The sequence below is a fragment of the Ascaphus truei genome, chromosome 11, assembly GCF_040206685.1.
Source record: "Ascaphus truei isolate aAscTru1 chromosome 11, aAscTru1.hap1, whole genome shotgun sequence".
NCBI classification, from domain to species: domain Eukaryota; kingdom Metazoa; phylum Chordata; class Amphibia; order Anura; family Ascaphidae; genus Ascaphus; species Ascaphus truei.
Genome location: NC_134493.1, coordinates 35,656,203 through 35,673,891, shown reverse-complemented (window position 1 = coordinate 35,673,891; position 17,689 = coordinate 35,656,203). Strand labels below are relative to the sequence as shown.

The 17,689-nt window shown below is 48.3% G+C and overlaps 2 protein-coding genes across 3 annotated transcripts in view; one reads left to right on the top strand and one right to left on the bottom strand.

Annotated features, from left to right (window-relative positions):
• The window catches only part of IQCE (IQ motif containing E), a 44,618-nt gene extending 37,457 nt beyond the window's left edge, over positions 1-7,161 (top strand). For both annotated transcript variants that reach the window (XM_075565627.1, XM_075565626.1), the window contains exons 20-24: positions 1,340-1,453; positions 3,311-3,417; positions 5,499-5,602; positions 6,116-6,232; positions 6,322-7,161. In XM_075565627.1, the coding sequence (XP_075421742.1) occupies positions 1,340-1,453; positions 3,311-3,417; positions 5,499-5,602; positions 6,116-6,232; positions 6,322-6,425 (546 nt within the window). In that variant the 3' untranslated portion in view covers positions 6,426-7,161. The remainder of the gene's footprint in view (positions 1-1,339; positions 1,454-3,310; positions 3,418-5,498; positions 5,603-6,115; positions 6,233-6,321) is intronic.
• Positions 1-15,848, bottom strand: part of BRAT1 (BRCA1 associated ATM activator 1) — a 72,224-nt gene extending 56,376 nt beyond the window's left edge. The window contains exon 1 of the mRNA XM_075565622.1: positions 15,690-15,848. The gene's annotated coding sequence lies outside the window, so the exon portion shown is untranslated. The remainder of the gene's footprint in view (positions 1-15,689) is intronic.
• Positions 15,849-17,689: the final 1,841 nt, after the last annotated feature.

The window sequence follows — 17,689 nt, the reverse complement described above, 5'->3', positions numbered from 1 at the left end:
ATGGTCTCAGCTACCAGGTTCTTTGTATGACAAAGTGCTACGATTAGTTGCCAGTGATATCATTGAGCGCTGCTGACTGGTTGGTATTTGCATGGGGAGTTATGGTCTGCGAGCTCATATTATGATCTTCTATTTCACCAGAACAATGTCTACAATATCCTGTCATTGTTTTGGACGGGTCCTCTCTTGTTGACAATTTGTTTCTCTTTTGTACATTCTGTTCTTGTAACTGTATCCATATTCTAATACAGGGATCCCAACGCCAGGCCTCAAGCCCCCCCAACGGTTCAGGTTTTCACGTTATCCCAGCTTCAGCACAGGCGGCTCCAGCAGAGTCAAAGACTGAGCCTCTGATTGAGCCACCTGTGCTGAAGCGGGGACCGATTAAGCCACCTATGCTGAAGCAGGGATATCCTGAAAACCTGACCTGCTGGTGGCCCTTGAGGACTGGAGTTGGAAACCAATAGCCTAATACATCATTGAGTTAGCATTCACTCTTACTCGTCATAAACATACATCTTTTTTTTTTTTTTTTTTATTATTATTTTTTAGTAGGGATGGAAACTGGAAGATCCTCAGGGCTGAAACCTGTTATTTTCAGCTCTGGGGACCCCGTGGTTTCTGAGATACTTACTGCTGAAAGTAGCCTGTTGCAGTTCCCTACAGGGGAAACAAAATGGCGTGATAAATCTCCAGCATCACGCGAGCCAATAGGAACCTCATCCGTCACAACTACCTATTGGCCCGCATGACGCAGGGCATTTAAATACCAGGAAGTACTGGCGCTATCCTCACTGGTATTTTGGGGGGTTCATGAGCTGAAATGAGTGAGGTTCATCTCTGGGGTTCCTCAAGTGCCCATCCTGGTAATAAAGGTAGGTGTGTGTGTGTGTGTGTGTGTGTGTGTGTGTGTGTGTGTGTGTGTGTGTGTGTGTGTGTGTGTGTGTGTGTGTGTGTGTGCGCGCGCGCCATAGGGACTTGGCAGCTAGTAGCATTTAAATTAAGTCTTTCAGTGCCATGTTGCAGGTCTGTCTGGCAGCAGAGAGGTTAAGTGAACGCACCACAGCCATTTTCAGATGAACAACCACAGTTTTCACACCTAATATTTTCATTGAAGTTTTATGCTGAATATTTTAAAAACTATCTCTCTAGTAGTCTGGGGAAGGCATCTGCTTCTCCTCTTCTTCCCATTAAAGGGGGACGCTCATTTGCACAAAGACTCTTAATAAAAAGCTGTGGTACATATTTAGAGATGTGATGCCCACATTTAACCCATTCTCTGCCGGAAGAGCCAGGCCCAGCACGGCAGCATTAACACGCGTGTCTCCTCTTCCCCCAGGCGGCGGTCCTGCTTCAGGCTTCTCTCCGGGGCCACTTAGTAAGACAGAAGATGTTACTCACAACTGAACCATCTCGTTCACAATCTCCCAGAGCAAACCGCCTTCCACAGCAGGTAACGCTCGTGATGGACGGTGTGAATTATTCGGGTTTCCTGCAGTACCAGATACCTCCTGCCCTTTCCTTTTGTTATGTGCAAAGAGCAAAGATTACTTCCCCTACGTGTAAATCTAGATGCATTTACCTAGTTAAGTGTGAATCCAGTTAGCTGTCCAAAGGGGGTTATTCATAAAAGTGGGATAGAGCCGATCGCACAGAACGTTTCCATATGGCAGGGCTCGATTAGCACTATCGTACTTTAGGGAATAACCCCCAAAGTGAGGAATGGGCACAGGTGTGGACAACGCAGAATACAGAGAGCCTGATTATATGAATATTAATGGGATTGGTAGAGATTCCTGGTTCTGTACATGGCTTCACCCCTCTGTAGAGGCACTAACGCTATGTGGGGGCAATCCACTGCTCCCCCCCCCAACATTTGGGAACTGAGCTAACTGATAATGTTGTTTGTTATCAGTAATAGCCTGTTGATCCTGAGGGAACTTAACAAGAGAGCGGGGGAAAGCAGGCTGAGATCCAGTCCCCTGAAGTGAGCCTGTAGCAGAGACATGCTGTGCAGCCAGTAGCTTGGGCATTGGAGGTGTAGCTGTTCTAATGTGTTGTAAATGTAAGATCAGCTCCAAAAAGTCCATAATGATGGGACCTGTTGGGCAGCACCTCCTATGTTATGTCCTCATCAGGCACGCCAAATATATCCATTCTCTCTCTTACTCTCTTATTCTGCGCAGAGAGCAAACCTCGGCAGGTAACACATGCAGCCACGGCTCCCACAAAAAGGGGATGCCAATGAGGGCCTCTGATAGTGTAGTAAAGGCTGTACCCGGTCCGTGTTGGCACATAATTAAGAAGTGTTATTAAATAAAGGATAGCCATTAATCAAATGTTAAATTAGCCGCTAATACAAGACAGGTGCATAAACACTTCTTTGCCTGCCGAGTCATTAGCGTAATTTTGGCCAACTTTATATCTTTACTAATTGTTAGAAGGCGTAATCCACCATTTAGCGCCCGCGCAGTGAGTTTGTGTTACGACTCCACTGTCATTAGCTCACTGTAAATCAGCCCCAGAGAGAGCTCGGAATTAGGAGTGTAGATAACAATGCCAGCTTGATATTTCACCTGTGAGACAGGCCTGTACAAACCGACTGACCACTCCTCTCCCCGCCTCACTGCCCTGATTAGACTGACCGCTCCTGTCCCCGCCTCACAGCGCTGGTTAGACTGACCGCTCCTCTCCCCGCCTCACAGCGCTGGTTAGGCTGACCACTCCTCTCCCCGCCTCACAGCGCTGGTTAGACTGGCCGCTCCTCTCCCCGCCTCACAGCGCTGGTTAGACTGACCACTCCTCTCCCCGCCTCACAGCGCTGGTTAGACTGGCCGCTCCTCTCCCCGCCTCATAGCGCTGGTTAGACTGGCCGCTCCTCTCCCCGCCTCACAGCGCTGGTTAGGCTGACCGCTCCTCTCCCCGCCTCACAGCGCTGGTTAGACTGAACGCTCCTCTCCCCGCCTCAAAGCGCTGGTTAGACTGACCGCTCCTCTCTTTGCCTCACAGCGCTGGTTTGACTGACCGCTCCTCTCCCCGCCTCACAGCGCTGGTTAGACTGACCGCTCCTCTCCCTGCCTCACAGCGCTGGTTAGACTGACCGCTCCTCTCCCTGCCTCACAGCGCTGGTTAGACTGACCTCCTCTCCCCGCCTCACAGCGCTGGTTAGACTGACCGCTCCTCTCCCTGCCTCACAGCGCTGGTTAGACTGACCGCTCCTCTCCCTGCCTCACAGCGCTGGTTAGACAGGTCTGCACAAGCAGACTGGGGGACTATGCTTTCTTTATATTGTGATGTGACGTTGTTGCAGGACTCCAGCAGCTCACCAGACGGCAGCCAGGATGAAGACGACACAGTGAGCTTTCTGCAGTCCGCTTTCAGGGCTCACTTGGCACGCACAAACAAACTCGGACACAGGTGGTTAAACTGAACAGATGTGTGTGCTGGGCATCAGGAATGAAGCACTTAACTGGCTTCTACGTTAAATTGTTCTTCAACTGAAAATCATCCGAGTGCTGCGGCAATGGGGATTTTATATATATATATCCCACTCTATTTAGAATCCTCAGCACTGATGAATGAAGTAGCAGTTTCCGGGACGGGACACCCAGAGCGCGCTTAGCCCCTTTTTCAAAGCACGCTCCCTCCACAAGAGAAAAAAATATTTTTAAAATGAAAGAGTAAAAAGCCGCGGATTCGCGTCTGTGTGTGGTGCGACTAGCCACCATGTTGGACTCCGCTCTCCCTAATGACGTCATCAAGAGAGGTCTCTCCAGCTAATCAACAATTTAACGTAGAAACACTGATTTCGTGTCTAATTGGGGAGGGGGAATTATTGACCTTCCACAGGTCCTACATGCACCTAATTCACTGCCAACAGCTGTATGTATATAGCAAAACAAACCCGTTGTATGCATATAGCAAAACAAACCCGCTGTATGTATATAGCAAAACAAACCCGCTGTATGCATATAGCAAAACAAACCCGCTGTATGTATATAGCAAAACAAACCCGCTGTATATATATAGCAAAACAAACCCGCTGTATGTATATAGCAAAACAAACTACTGTATGCATATAGCAAAACAAACCTGCTGTATGTATATAGCAAAACAAACCCGCTGTATGTATATAGCAAAACAAACCCGCTGTATGTATATAGCAAAACAAACCCGTTGTATGTATATAGCAAAACAAACCCACTGTATGCATATAGCAAAACAAACCCGCTATATGTATATAGCAAAACAAACCTGCTGTATGCATATAGCAAAACAAACCCGCTGTATGTATATAGAAAAACAAACCCGCTGTATTTATATAGCAAAACAAACCCACTGTATGTATATAGCAAAACAAACCAGCAGTATGTATATGCCTGAAAAGCGTCTCCGCTGCTACAGGTATTGACAGCCGGGCAGGCTGTTTTCTGTTAAGTTTCTACATTTTTAAGCTTTATAAGCATTGTTTTTTGAGTCGATCCCCTCTCCCCTCTCCACTTATTTTAGGTCGTTTCTATTAAAAGTTATATTTCAGCACTTCTCATTATTTACCATTTGGTGCGGGCTACAAACTGGGATCCTTTCCTCTCCTTTGAATATACAGTATTTAATTTCAATATTGTTTGGAAAACGTGGCAGCTTGAAATGTCATTGGTTTGTCACTACTGTGATTGAGTGTTGAGAAACCAAACCCATCCTTATCCCTTCCACAGGCCAACTACTCTACACCCCCAGCCCCCCTTCCCCCCATCCCCACCGATCCTTCTTGTATTTCTCATATTATGTCCTGGGGAGCGCATGTGAAATCATTGAGAGGAAGTTGTTATTGGGGTGAGGCCAAGCAGGAGGAAACCTCACTTGAATGTTTGCTTTAAAGCAGCAGTCCAAGCTGCCGTTTTTGTATTTTTTTTTTTTTTTTTTAAATTCCCCCTTTAATACTTGCATCAATACAATCCACACAATGATAAGTAATTGGCTAAGTTGCTGATCAATCCGTTCTCTTGTGATTGATCAGCGAAGATTCGGCTCGGGGGTTCACTAAATGGTTGTCAGTGCAGCAGAAGAGAACCAAAGATGCAAAGTTCTGTGGGGAAGATCATGTGACCAGGCAGTCACTAGATACAGTTGGTGCACTGGTAGAGAGAGGACGGGGCTCAAAAAGTGGTGTGCCAGAGCCTGTTTCAGAAGAGGAAGGGAGTGTGACTTTGTAAATGGTGGCTATAGAAACAAAAAATGCTTGTTACATTATAATACATTAAAAATGTAATTGAGTTTTAAAAAAAATACTACAAGTATTTTCTCATAGTATAGAACTGATTTATTAAAAAAAAGCACACATGCAGGATATTGCTGGGTCTTTAAAGTACAAGTACATTTGTTTAAAGAAGCATTTACATTTCTAAGTTGCTTATTACAGCCACTGTTACAGGGTCACAGCCACTAACATGAACTCGTCAGCCACGGCCAACTAACTGGCTCCTTTCTTGTGGTTGCAGTGAAGTGAGAGGCAGACAGAGTCCTGGCAAAAGCTCTCCCCTGGAGAACGCGAGGTCACCGATCCCCAGGAAGTTCTCCAGCCAAGACGGCAGATATTCTTTGGGTACTTCAATCTTTTCCCGATATCCGCTATTGAAATGCATTGTTTTCTTGTAACATTTACTTCCAGCTAAGGGGGTGACAGACCCGCAGGGGTCTGCGGGATGGAACAATGTGCGTGTTATATCCGTGTTTGTAAACCTGGAAGCTCGCAGTTACTTGCAGGGACAAGCACTCAGAAGCATAAGACGGCATATAAGCCAGGGGTGGGCAGTCGAGTCCTCAAGGGCCACCAACAGGTCAGGTTTTCAGGATATTTTTGCTTCAGCACAGGTGGCTCAATCAGTCTGCTTCAACACAAGTGACTAAATCAGTCCCTGCTTTAGTCACTTTAGTCGAAGACTGAGCCACTTGTGCTGAAGCAGCGATATCCTGAAAACCTGACCTGTTGGTGGCCCTTGAGGATTGGAGTTGGCCACCCCTGGCATGAACACTCGCCCTTGAAAAAGAAACTGCAGTACTCGTCTGCATCCCCGCTGTTAATCGAGCAAAGATTCTCACTTCCAAACCAATACAGCTGGTGAAAGCAGTGGGGCAGTCAGTGAGGACTGCATTGAAGAGCTAACATCGGAGGAGGAGGCAGAGCCGAGGAGACCAAGGTCACTTAACCTTTCATCCCAACGTCCACTCTCAGGTACGTGAGACTGCTGCGTGGCACAGCACAAAACATTTCTTCTGCATCCAACACGTGTGAAACTGAGCTTTTCCCGCCTGCGGTTTCAGGAAAGAAAGGGCAGCCGGTGGAGGAACCGCATTCTGACGACTCTGATGACATCATCGTTGTGTCGCCAACGCGGCCCGCAAGGAGAAAAGACTCCGATTTCTAGAACAACGGCTATTTAAAGCCTTGTGCCTTCTTCGCCCTGTAACCCGTTTGCTGCAGCATCCACAGGATCCATTTTTTCCAAATGAACCCATATATTGGAAAGCTCAGGGGTACACACGTTTTGGGGTTTTATTCATGCACTTTGCTTACACAAAATGAGATTTCTAATCATGCACATTGAGGCATTCATTGGCTGTCCTAGCTCTGTTTTTATTCTTCTGCATTACGCGTTAAACGGTTAATATTTGTCATTAGCACAAAATTGACTCATTAACATGGTGCTATGCTTCCATCCATTGATATTAGTACAGACCTTCCTCATGATAACCATATTGGATCTGTGTTCAGCCAGCAAAACGGCACACTGCTGTACTAACTCATAGGATGCAAGGTTCATGCAGAACTAAGTGCTTTATCCACAGTTCATGCTTTTTTAACACAGATCCGTTGGTATCTTCAATCTATTTTAACTCCGACAAGCCAGAGCCCTCTGTGGGTATATTTTTATATTCCAAAATTACCTGCTGCTTTTTCATGGAATCTATATTTAGATATTTTTTAAAGACGCTGGCTTAATACTTGTCTCATGAACTGATGGAAATGTTTTTTTGTTTTTTTTTTACCTTACATGTAAGAGAGGATTATTGTGATATCATTATGTACATAATTAGAATGTTGTAATAATAATGTGCGTGTAACCATATGGTTTAAGTGCAAATATATATGTGTACATTCCAGATTGTTGTGTTGTGATGCCAGCCTCTCTTATTCACAACCCCAAGCATTATGTTTTTTATCAGGACTGTACTAAACTAGTTTAACCAAGGGGCCAGATCAGGAATATATTTCGGGGGAGGGGGGTGGCCTCTGATGGTCTGGTAAATGGCTGGATTATGGGCAGAATAAAGCCATTTATTCTGCATAGAATTGTCTCTGCGTCAGTTACCGTTTCCAAATTGGATTTTTCAATGAAGAGCTGAACACAGGTGGCTCAATCAGGGGCTCCCTGCTTCAGCACAGGTGGCTCAGACTGAGCCACTGATTGAGCCATCTGTGCTGAAGCTGGGATATCCTTAAAACCTGACCTGTTGGGGGGTCTTTAGGACTGGAGCTGAGAACCCCTGATCTAAGCTATTATGTGGCTTAAAATTGTTTGGTGTTTTTCAAGTTCTATTTCAGAAGGCTCTTCAAATATTATCTTTGTGCTTTGAATTTTTCCTACACAAGCATCCAGCATCACTTAGGGCATACTGTACTTCCTGGAAACTGTTTAATAATGTATAGTTATGTATATACCAAGTGAGTCATTGCTCAGGTTTTTCACGAGTAGACATTTGTACAACGTTTTATAAAAAGTAAGCACACAGCTCACTGACTTCAGCGTCAAAGGAATTATCTCACTTCATATATCTGCAGCTCTTGATTCCACATATATTTGACTAAAGTATATTAATCTGAATCGTAGTAATTCCAGTAAAGCACACACTGAAATACTAGCAATTTGACAATCAAAGCTGTACATAATATATAGCATTCTGATTCACAGTGGAAGTTTTTGTAACCTCCAAAAACCCAAACCGGGATTTTTGAGGGCTCTGGCATCAGAAATAATATATTTTAATTAAAAAGTACTAAAGTCTATGGGATTGTCTAGTGCAGGGGTGGCCAACTCCATTCCTCGAGGGCCAACATCAGGTCATGTTTTCTGGATATCCCTGCTTCAGCACAGGTCGTGGTCTTCGACTGAGCCACATTTGCTGAAGCAGGGATATCCTTAATACCTGACCTGTTGGCGGCCCTTGAGGACTGGAGTTAGCCATCACGGCAATAGAGCATGTAGCCATACAGAATTCAAGTAATCAAATCCTAATTACGGAGAAGTATTGGAAAAAAATGAAAGCTAAAAGAACCGAGATGCCCTTCCTTTTCGGTCTAGTGGCCGCCACCAGGACAGTTCGCCGCTTGTCACCTCGACGATATCCGCCATTTTTAAATGCCCTCGGAGGATCGCCCCATCCGCCGCCTGAATGCCGCTCCGCTGGTATGTGTGAGCGCTGCCGTAGATCTCGCCAGCCGCCGCTGCTCCGCCGGCATTTGTGAGTGCGCCCGTGCGTGTGCCCAGCCACGACACATTTTTAAATGTTCCGCGGGAAGTGTGTCCTAGTTGGGCGCACGCCTGGGCGCTCTCACAAATTTCGTCAGGGGAGATCTGCGGCTGGGAACAAGGAGAATGGCGGCGAGGTGACTGACGGCACAGCGCCTGTGGCGATTTTGGTCGGGACCAACCGTCCCATTCCGCTTCATTTCGGCCTTAGGCCTCGGTCCCGCTGCGCTCGGTGGCGCGGACGGCCACACGCGAGTTCCCCACCAGCAGGGGAATCCTGCGGAGCCGGTCCCGGTCCCCCCTGGCTGCACAGCTTACTACACGCTGTGGCGCATCAGCCGCTATGGGATACAAGAGAATGGTGATCCCTAGCGTTGACGCGTCACGTGGTGTGGCTGTGGGCCAATGGGGAGGGGAGGCTTCGGGAGGAGGAGAGGCTTCGGGGAGCGGGGAGGGGTGAAAGCAGCGTGAGTGCCTGTCTGTGTGTGTATATGTGTGTGCGTGAGTGCGTGAGTGTGTGTGTGTGTGTGCGTGCGTGTGTGTGCGTGTGTGTTGCTTCACTTACCTTCAATCAGCAGCCCGAGCCATGGAGGGAGGGGGGGGGGGAGAGTAGCGGGTCCCTCCACTCAAGCCTCCCAGTCCCGCCCACCTCCTGCTCCGGCTCCCTACAGACCGCTTATCGCGGTCTGTGTATGTCAGCGCCCCGCCTGTCTGCAGTGCGGGCGTGCTGACTCTGGGAGCGGGGCCTTAGCCTTAGCAGGGAGCTACTTTGGATTGATACAAAGTTAAAGAAAAAAAAGTTCCCATCACCCTTGGGTTCTACTCGCCAAACAACACAGAAGATATTCTTTAAAGAGGTATTTTCAACTGTCTCAAACCATCCAGCTGTTTTTAACATGTTCGTTTGGGGACTGGTTATAAGAGGCATTCCCAGTACGTATTTTATAATGAGATGATTCTGTGGCTTGAGCCCGTCATTTTGTTTTGTTCTTCTCTCCAGAAATCTGTGCCCGTATGAAAACGCCCCTGCCTAATTTTTTTTTTTTTTTAATTTTTTTTTATTAGGCAGTCATATCATTACAGAGTGTTGACAGTACAGTAGTGCAGAGTATGAGCCTAATACACCTTTTTCCTTTTTTAACTGGGGAGAAAAGAAGAGAGTCTCAACGTCCCCCCTGACCTTGGTTGGTCCACCGGGGCGGCGTGAGTATAGAAACAGAAAGAGGGAGGGGGGGGGGAAGGGGTGCGACCAAGATAGGTCATGTTCCCCTACTCCTTGCCGACTCTTGGTTGTGTCGTAGAATTATTTGTACTTCCTAGTTATTGTGGGTGAGTACGGCGTAACAGAGCCATATGGGTTTCCCATGGGTCCCAAATTTTATTAAATGTGGAGGTAGATCTTTTCAGGAAAGCTGACAGTCTTTCCATGTCCATTACTGTTTGTACTCTTTTTATTATTATTTGTTTTGAGGGGGGGAGACACCTTCTTCCAGGCCGCAGCCACCGCACATCTAGCCGCCGTTAGGATGAAGGAGATTAATTTTCTCGTTGGCCGGTCCAGATAGTCTAAGGGCCTGGCCAACAAGTAGGTCAGCGGGTCAATAGGTATTGTGAGGTCTGTGACCTCTTCTATTAGTTTTTGTGTTGTTTCCCAGAATTTCTGAATTTCCGGACATGACCACCATATGTGGGCCATGTCCCCCTTTTGACCGCAGCCTCTCCAACATAGGTCGGATGCCAGTGGGTAGATTTGATTTATTCTAACTGGAGTAAGATACCAGCGGAACAGTATTTTATATATATTTTCTTTGATTGTAGTACATATGGAAGTTCCTGAAGCGTTTTCCCAAATACTTTCCCAGTCCTCTCGGTCTATAACTACGTCCAATTCTGCTGCCCAATGCAGCATATAGTCATGTGTGGGGGGATCTGTGGCCCTTTCCAACTCTATACAAATTTGTGTTATGAGACCTCGTTGGTGGCCTGCTTCTCTGCATAGCCTCTCAAACCCGGTGAGAGGGGGAAATTCCAACGTTGGGGACAATGTTTGAATAAAGTGCCGAATTTGTAGGTACTTAAAAACATTTAATCCTACCATTTCATATTTGGTTTGAAGATTTTGATAGTTCAGGAACTTCCCAAAGCTCAGGAGGTCGGCTATCGCCCTGATGTTTTTGGTTTTGAACTGGTCAAATTGCCTGGGCTCACATCCAGGGGGAAATTTTGGATTGTTGTGAATCTGTATTAGTTGAGATTGGGGTGTGGTGAGCTTAAATTTGAGTTTGCACTTCGCCCAGGTCTCCCAAGTGTGTCTCATAGGGCCTAATTTGAATGTGCTATTCTGCATGCCCTCTCTACTCAGTGACCAAAGGCAGGCCGGCAGTGAAGGCGTCCCAGCATATTGTGTCTCTATGTCTAGCCAGCCGTATTGGTTTGGGCTCGCGTTCCAGACTACCACCTGTCGCAATTGGGCGGCTAGATAGTATTTTGTGATGTCCGGGACACCCATTCCTCCTCTCCTCCTTGGAGCCAAGAGGACCGCTCTAGAGACTCTGGGTTTTTTACCCTGCCAAATAAATTGGAAGATTAGTTTTTGGATGTTTTTCAATTCTAAGCCAGGGATGTGGACCGGGAGAGTCTGGAAATAGTATAGCAATCTGGGGAGAATATTCATCTTAACTGAGATCATCCTCCCGATCCATGATATTTGGTATCCTCCCCATTTCTCTAAGTCTTGTTTTATTTTTTGGAACAACGCCGGATAGTTATGTTGGTACAAATTTTGATAGGTCCTCGATATCTTGACTCCCAAATATTTGATACAAGAGGAGCTCCAACGGTAGTTAAAATTTAGTTTGAGGAGTTGCACCTCTGGCTCTGGCAGGCTTAGATTCAGGGCTTCTGATTTATCAGTATTTATTTTATATCCAGAGATTTTTCCAAAGTCTCTGAGTTCTTTTTGTAGGTTGGGGAGGGAGATTTGGGGTTTGGTAACGGTTAGGATGACATCGTCTGCGAATAGGGATATTTTGTGCTGCCTGTTTCCAATTTCTATTCCTTGGATGTCTCTATTGAGTCTTATTGCCGAGGCCAGTGGCTCTATTGTAAGTGCAAAAAGGAGAGGAGATAGGGGGCATCCCTGTCGAGTTCCGTTAGTAATCTCAAACCTCTGGTTATTGCCCCCTGGTAATTTTATTGATGCTGACGGGTTTTGATATAATCTACGGACCCCCTCTAAGTATGCGTCGTTAAAGCCAAATTTTCGCATAGTATGGTCCAGGAATTGCCAGTTTATTCTATCGAACGCCTTCTCTGCGTCTAGGCTTAACAGTAGTGCCTTGGTCCCTGTGAGGTGGACATGGTCGATAATATCGATTATCTTCCGAGTGTTGTCTGAGGCTTGTCTGCCCGCGACAAATCCTACTTGGTCTATGTTGATTAGTCTCGGTAAGATGGGGTTTAGTCTATTTGCCAATATTTTACTATATAATTTGAGATCACAGTTGAGGAGGGAGATTGGGCGATAGCTTCCACATTGCATCGGGTCTCTACCTTCTTTATGTATTATAGCTAGGTTGGCAAGAGACATTGATTGGGGGATTTGGTTCCCTTCCATAAAGTGGTTAAATGTGTTTAGGAGATGCGTGGATAGTATGGGCAAGAACCTTTTGTAATAGACATTGGTGAACCCGTCAGGGCCAGGAGACTTAGTGACCTTCAGCGCTCTGACCGCCTCTTCCAGTTCCTCTTTTGTGATCTTGGAGTTGAGGACTGTGTTTTCCTCCTCTGTTAGAGTGGGGAGGTGGCACTTGTCTAGATATTGCGTAATGAGTTCTGGGGCTATTGGCTCTGGTCGCCCGTTTTTGGATCTTAAGTTATAAAGAGCGGTATAATAATTTGTAAATTCTGTTGCGATTTTGCTATCGCTGTATTGAATCTCACCAGACCTACTCTTGATCGCCGTTATTTGCGATCTTTTTTGTATCCCTCTTAATTTGCTTGCCAAGAGCCTGTCGGCCTTGTTACCCTTGTCATAGTATTGTTGATTGGTCCATTTGAGGGCCTTTTCAACATCCTCCAGCTGAGTTTGCTTAAGTTTTGTTCTGGCTGTTAATAAAGTTTTGTATATATTTTTTGAGGGGTTGGTTTTGTGGGCCTGTTCTATTGTTTTAATATTATCTGTTAGTTCCTTGATTAGGGTTTGGCGGGCTTTTTTCCTGTGGGATCCGATGGAAATAAATTTCCCTCTGATGGCTGCCTTATGGGCTTCCCACAGGATTGCTGGAGAGGAGACTGTTCCTGTGTTGAAAAGGAAATAGTCCTTAAGTGAGGTTCTTATTTCACTTTCTATTTCGGGGTGGTTTAATAGAGAATCGTTCAGTTTCCAAGAATAATTTGTCGTTTTCTCAAAGGGTATTGAGAGCGTCAAGGTGATTGGGGCATGGTCGGACCAAGTGATTGAGCCAATGTCTGATTCAATGGTTGCCGCCATCACGTTTTTGGTGACCAAGAAGTAGTCAATTCGAGAGTAGGTCTGGTGGGGTGCTGAGTAAAAGGTGTAGTCTCGCTGGCCCTGATGTTGGGATCTCCAAGTGTCTACCAGAGAGAACTCGCTTAGGATTTCCCTGAACCTTTTCCCTGTGATTTGGGAGTGGGTTGTACGGGGGGGACCCTTTGTAGTCGATCTGTCCTCGTGGGATTTAAGACCATGTTTAGGTCCCCTCCCACTATCATCGACGACAGATATCCTGGGTCAACGCCCTCGAGAACTGATTGTAAGAATTCCGTTTGGTTCTCGTTTGGTGCGTATACATTGATCAGAGCAATAGCCGAGCCCGCTAAAGAGCCATATACCACTAGGAATCTACCCTCTGGGTCCTCCGTTGTTTTGGTATGATTAAATGGGGTGCCCTGTCTGATCAGGACAGCTACACCCCTCTTTTTACTACTAAATGATGCAAAAAAGCATGTTGGGAACACTTTTTTGAATAAATTTGGGGGGTCTTGTGATGTGAAGTGGGTCTCCTGCAGGAATATGATGTCTCCCCCTGATTTTTTTAAGTCCTGTAGGGCTAGTCTACGCTTTCTATTATTTTGTAACCCTTTGACGTTCAAGGATCGAACCTTAATAGGAGCCGTGGTCGTCATTGTGGGTTGTTTATTTTTTGCCGTGTGGGGTCTTGGGACCTCCTCCTTCCCACTGGGAGGGGTCTTGCGTGTAGTCTTTGAGAGTTTATCGTGTCTAGCTTTTTGTTTTCCTTAAGGACGGGGTAGGGGTTCTTTAGGAGTCGTTTGGAGGATGGGTAAGGCCTGCCAAGGAGGGGGGAGGGGTGAGGGGAGAGAGGGGGGGGGAGGGGGATAGATCTGCTGGGACAGATCCAGCAGATAGAGAGGAGATAGAATTTGGGCCCTATCGGGTCCCAACATGTTGCTGCCAGGTCTCATTGTGACCGGCATTTGGGCAATATGTGCCCTGCTGGGGTGGGTCCGGCGCCAATGGCTTGTGCGCAACAGGGGGGTCAGGACCCTTTGTTGCTGAGGTGATGCGCCTTCCCCCTCTCAACCCTTTTATTTTAATTATTAGGTCTATCTTTTAAAACTTTAACGGGAACAGGGGTGATAGGGGAGGGGGGGGGTGGGAAAGTCCCTAGGGGGACTGGGGACACGGGGAGGGGATGGGTAAACCTATTCAGGAACTTTGTGACATTGGTTCTCAATGTTGGGTTCTGAAATAAACAGCAATATTGAAACATTTCGATACCCTTGGGTATCTTAAACTCAGTAACAGTTATTAAACTTTAACATTTTCATTTCCCTTCCCTACAGTGACGAGCTATTTTGTTCCTGCGAGCTCCTTAGACGGGGCCTCCGTCAGGGGGATTCGTTCAGTGTTGCCTTTATATGTTAAGCAGAGCAGAATTTCTTGCTTCCTTCTTTAATCTCTGCTGCTAAGCCTCGTGTTTACTTCTCGGGGCTCTTAAACTACCCTGTGAGTCTCGTGCGGTGGGGGGGGGGGCAGTGGGCCCGGGGGGGGGGGAAGGGGGCAGGAGAGGGGGGGGGAGGGGGGGGGTGGGGGGGAGGGGGGGGGTGGGAGGGAGGAGGGGGGGGGGTGGGGGGGAGGGGGGGGGTGGGAGGGAGGGGGGGGGGGAAGTGGGGAGGGGGGGGGGAAGTGGGGAGGGGGGGGGAAGTGGGGATGGAAGGGGGGGAGGGGCAAAGAGGGGGAGGAGGGTGGACAGTGGAGAGGGGAGGGGGGGAGGGAAGATGGGGAAGGAAGGTGGGGAGGGGGGGGGAAGGGGAAAAGGGGAGGGAAAATGGGGAGGAGGGGGGGGGGAGGGGGAGGGAGAAAAAGAAGGGGGGGGGGGTTCCCTCATCGCTTCCTTGGGGGCAGCACCCCCTCTCTTGGGCTTTTGTATTGTCTATTACAACCTTGTTTATAGTCTGGATATTGATTCTGACCAGCTCAAGGGTGGAGTTGGTAATTGGCGGTGTTGCATATAGCCTCTTCAGGCACAGTACATCAGTATACATCAGTATACATGCCCTCTGCCGTGTCAGTACTTCTGGGTGGACCAAAAAAAAAAAAAAAAGCGGGGGGAGGTGGGGAGGGACGTGCGGGGGGGAGGGAGGGGAGGGGTAGGAAGGGAGGGGGGAGGACGGGTGGGGAGAGGGTGCCTGAATCCTCTTTGTCATATCCTCTCCCTCCTTATGAGCTGTGAAGCAGGCAGGACAACATGTTTGCTTATTACATTTTTGACAATCCTTCCCAACACAGCGTGTCTTAACCTGTTAGTATTACACCTTGCCGTAAGGGGTGGTCCCCGCTGCGGCTCCTAAGTTAGCTCCGGCGACTATCGGCCCAACTCGTTAGATAGGTTCCCTATCGAGTGTAATTTCTTATTGGGTATCCGGGGGGGGGGGGGAGGAGGGGAGTGGGGACAGGGGGGGGAGGAGGGGAGTGGGGACACGGGAACACAAGGGGGGGCCAGCCTCGTTCACAGTTGTTATTTTTGATATCTCTGTGCTCTGGCCTAGTGGCAGGCAGGCCGACAGTATGTTCCGAACAGGCCCTCAGACCATTGACTGTGGAGGCCTGTCATATCACGCCAGGCGCGTGTCTCTTTAAGAGCTCTGGTGTCGGGGCTTGCGGAGCGCTGTACTCACGATTACGGAGGGGAATCAGTTCACAGTCTCCGCTTTGCGGTCTTTTACCTCCACGGGTATCTGCTCCACGGCCTCCGCTCCTAGGCCTCCAAGGGCCCCCCCCCCCCATGGGCAGGTGAGGGAACCGGGAGGCGGCCGAAAAAGGACATAAAACGGGGGGGGGGGGGGCAGACGCAGCCCCCTCCAGCCCCCCCCCCCCCCCCACACGCCCATCGAAGCCCCCCCACCACAAGGGTCGGCCCCCGGTAACTGCTTCAGGGCACCGGGGAGATTCCGGGTGCATCGGCGGCCATCATCCTTCTGCCTTTCCTCTGTTGCCCGCCCGGGAGCCGATGGGGCCTTCCGATGATGGCTGCGCGGCCTGCTTCAAGGGCGCTTGTCTCCGTGGGGTCTCCGTAGTTCCGGTCTGCGGCTGTCCCATCTGTCCGGCTTCGGGTCTCCGGGGCCTCTGTCACTGACACTGCAGGGTAGGATCTGATAAGAGCGGAACTCGCAACTGGGAACAAGGGGGCAAAGGTGAGTCCTGCTTTTTTTTTTTTTTTTATCTTTGTTGCAGCCTTTGGCCTGCTAGCCGCTGCGATGCTCTCACTGTCGGTTCGTCGGCGTCCCTTCTCTGGGTCCCGGTTGTATCCAAGTCCCACGCCGGAGGGGGGTCGAGGCCCACGGCTTTGGCCAGGCGAGTCATCTCTGTGGGGTGCCTGATTGTGAGAAATTTCCCGTTTCGGTTCACAATCAATTTAAACGGGAAGCCCCACTTGTATTTTATCCCTTGGTCCCGCATTAGTCTGGTTAGTGGTTGGAGATCTCGTCGCTTGTCTACGGTGATTTTTGACAGGTCATTGTAGACCTGGAGATGGTCATCCCGGAATGTTATGGGCTCCTTTGCTCTGCTGGCCTGCATGATCTTTTCTTTGACCGTGTACCGGTGGAGACGCGCTATGACGTCTCTTGTCCTGTTTGGGTCCTCTGAGCGCGGTCCCAAGGTGCGGTGAGCCCGGTCCATCTCCAGGTCTTTCACATCCAGATCGTCGCAGAGTGATGCAAAAAGGTCAGTTAGATATTCCTGCAGCTGGCCGGGGTGAACAGACTCAGGGATGCCCCTTAGCCTGATATTCTGCCTTCTATCACGATTTTCGTGATCCTCCAGTGTGTCTTTCAGGTTGCTTATCTCCCGTCCCAGCCTGAATATCTCGTTCTCTGCGACCGATTGTGCCTGGTGTGTTTCCCCCATTTTTACTTCCAGTGCGGTCGTGCGTTCGGTTAGGCCCGTGATGTCCTGGCGTAATTCTGTTACCGCTGCCCGCAGGTCGCTCTGGATGGACACGTGCAGGCTATCCAGCATATTCTTCATCATGCCTTGGGTAAGAGTAGCCTCAGGGTTAGGCGAGTCCTCCCCTCGATCGCGATCCTGGGTCTGTGGCCTTGTGCCTCGTGTGCTTGAGGTGCCGGCGCCATCTTGGGATTTGCCGGACCCCTCAGCGTTTTTCTGTGAGGGGGAAAAGAATTTCGTAACCCCGTGTGCGGGTTGCGTTTTTTGCTTGGTGGTCATCCCTGCTTGTTCCAACAGCTGTTACTGGGATTTTGGGGGTCTGGGGGTTGGGGGGAAAGGCGCTTTTAGTTAAGTTTAGGTATCAGGATCCAGGGAGCTCCTGTATTACACAGCCATTCCTGTTGGCGTCCTGGACACGCCCCCGCCCCTGCCTAATTTTTAAGACAATGACATTTATTGAATTTGATGCTGGTTCTTTGTTTGTAATGGGAAATCTTTTGACCTGGGGCACGTATCCTGAATTTCATAAGCAGACACCGTGGGCTATTTATCTGCTGCAAGCTTCAAGAGCAATCTCATTTATAAGAAAACTCATAACTCTCTTTCAAATAAAATGCCCAGACAGAAGGAATGAAGACCTCTGTGAACAAAGAGTTCATTTTAGGCGGTAGCATTGCTTTTATTAAAATATCCCATCTAATTAAAAATCAGGACTCTATATTATGCTGCA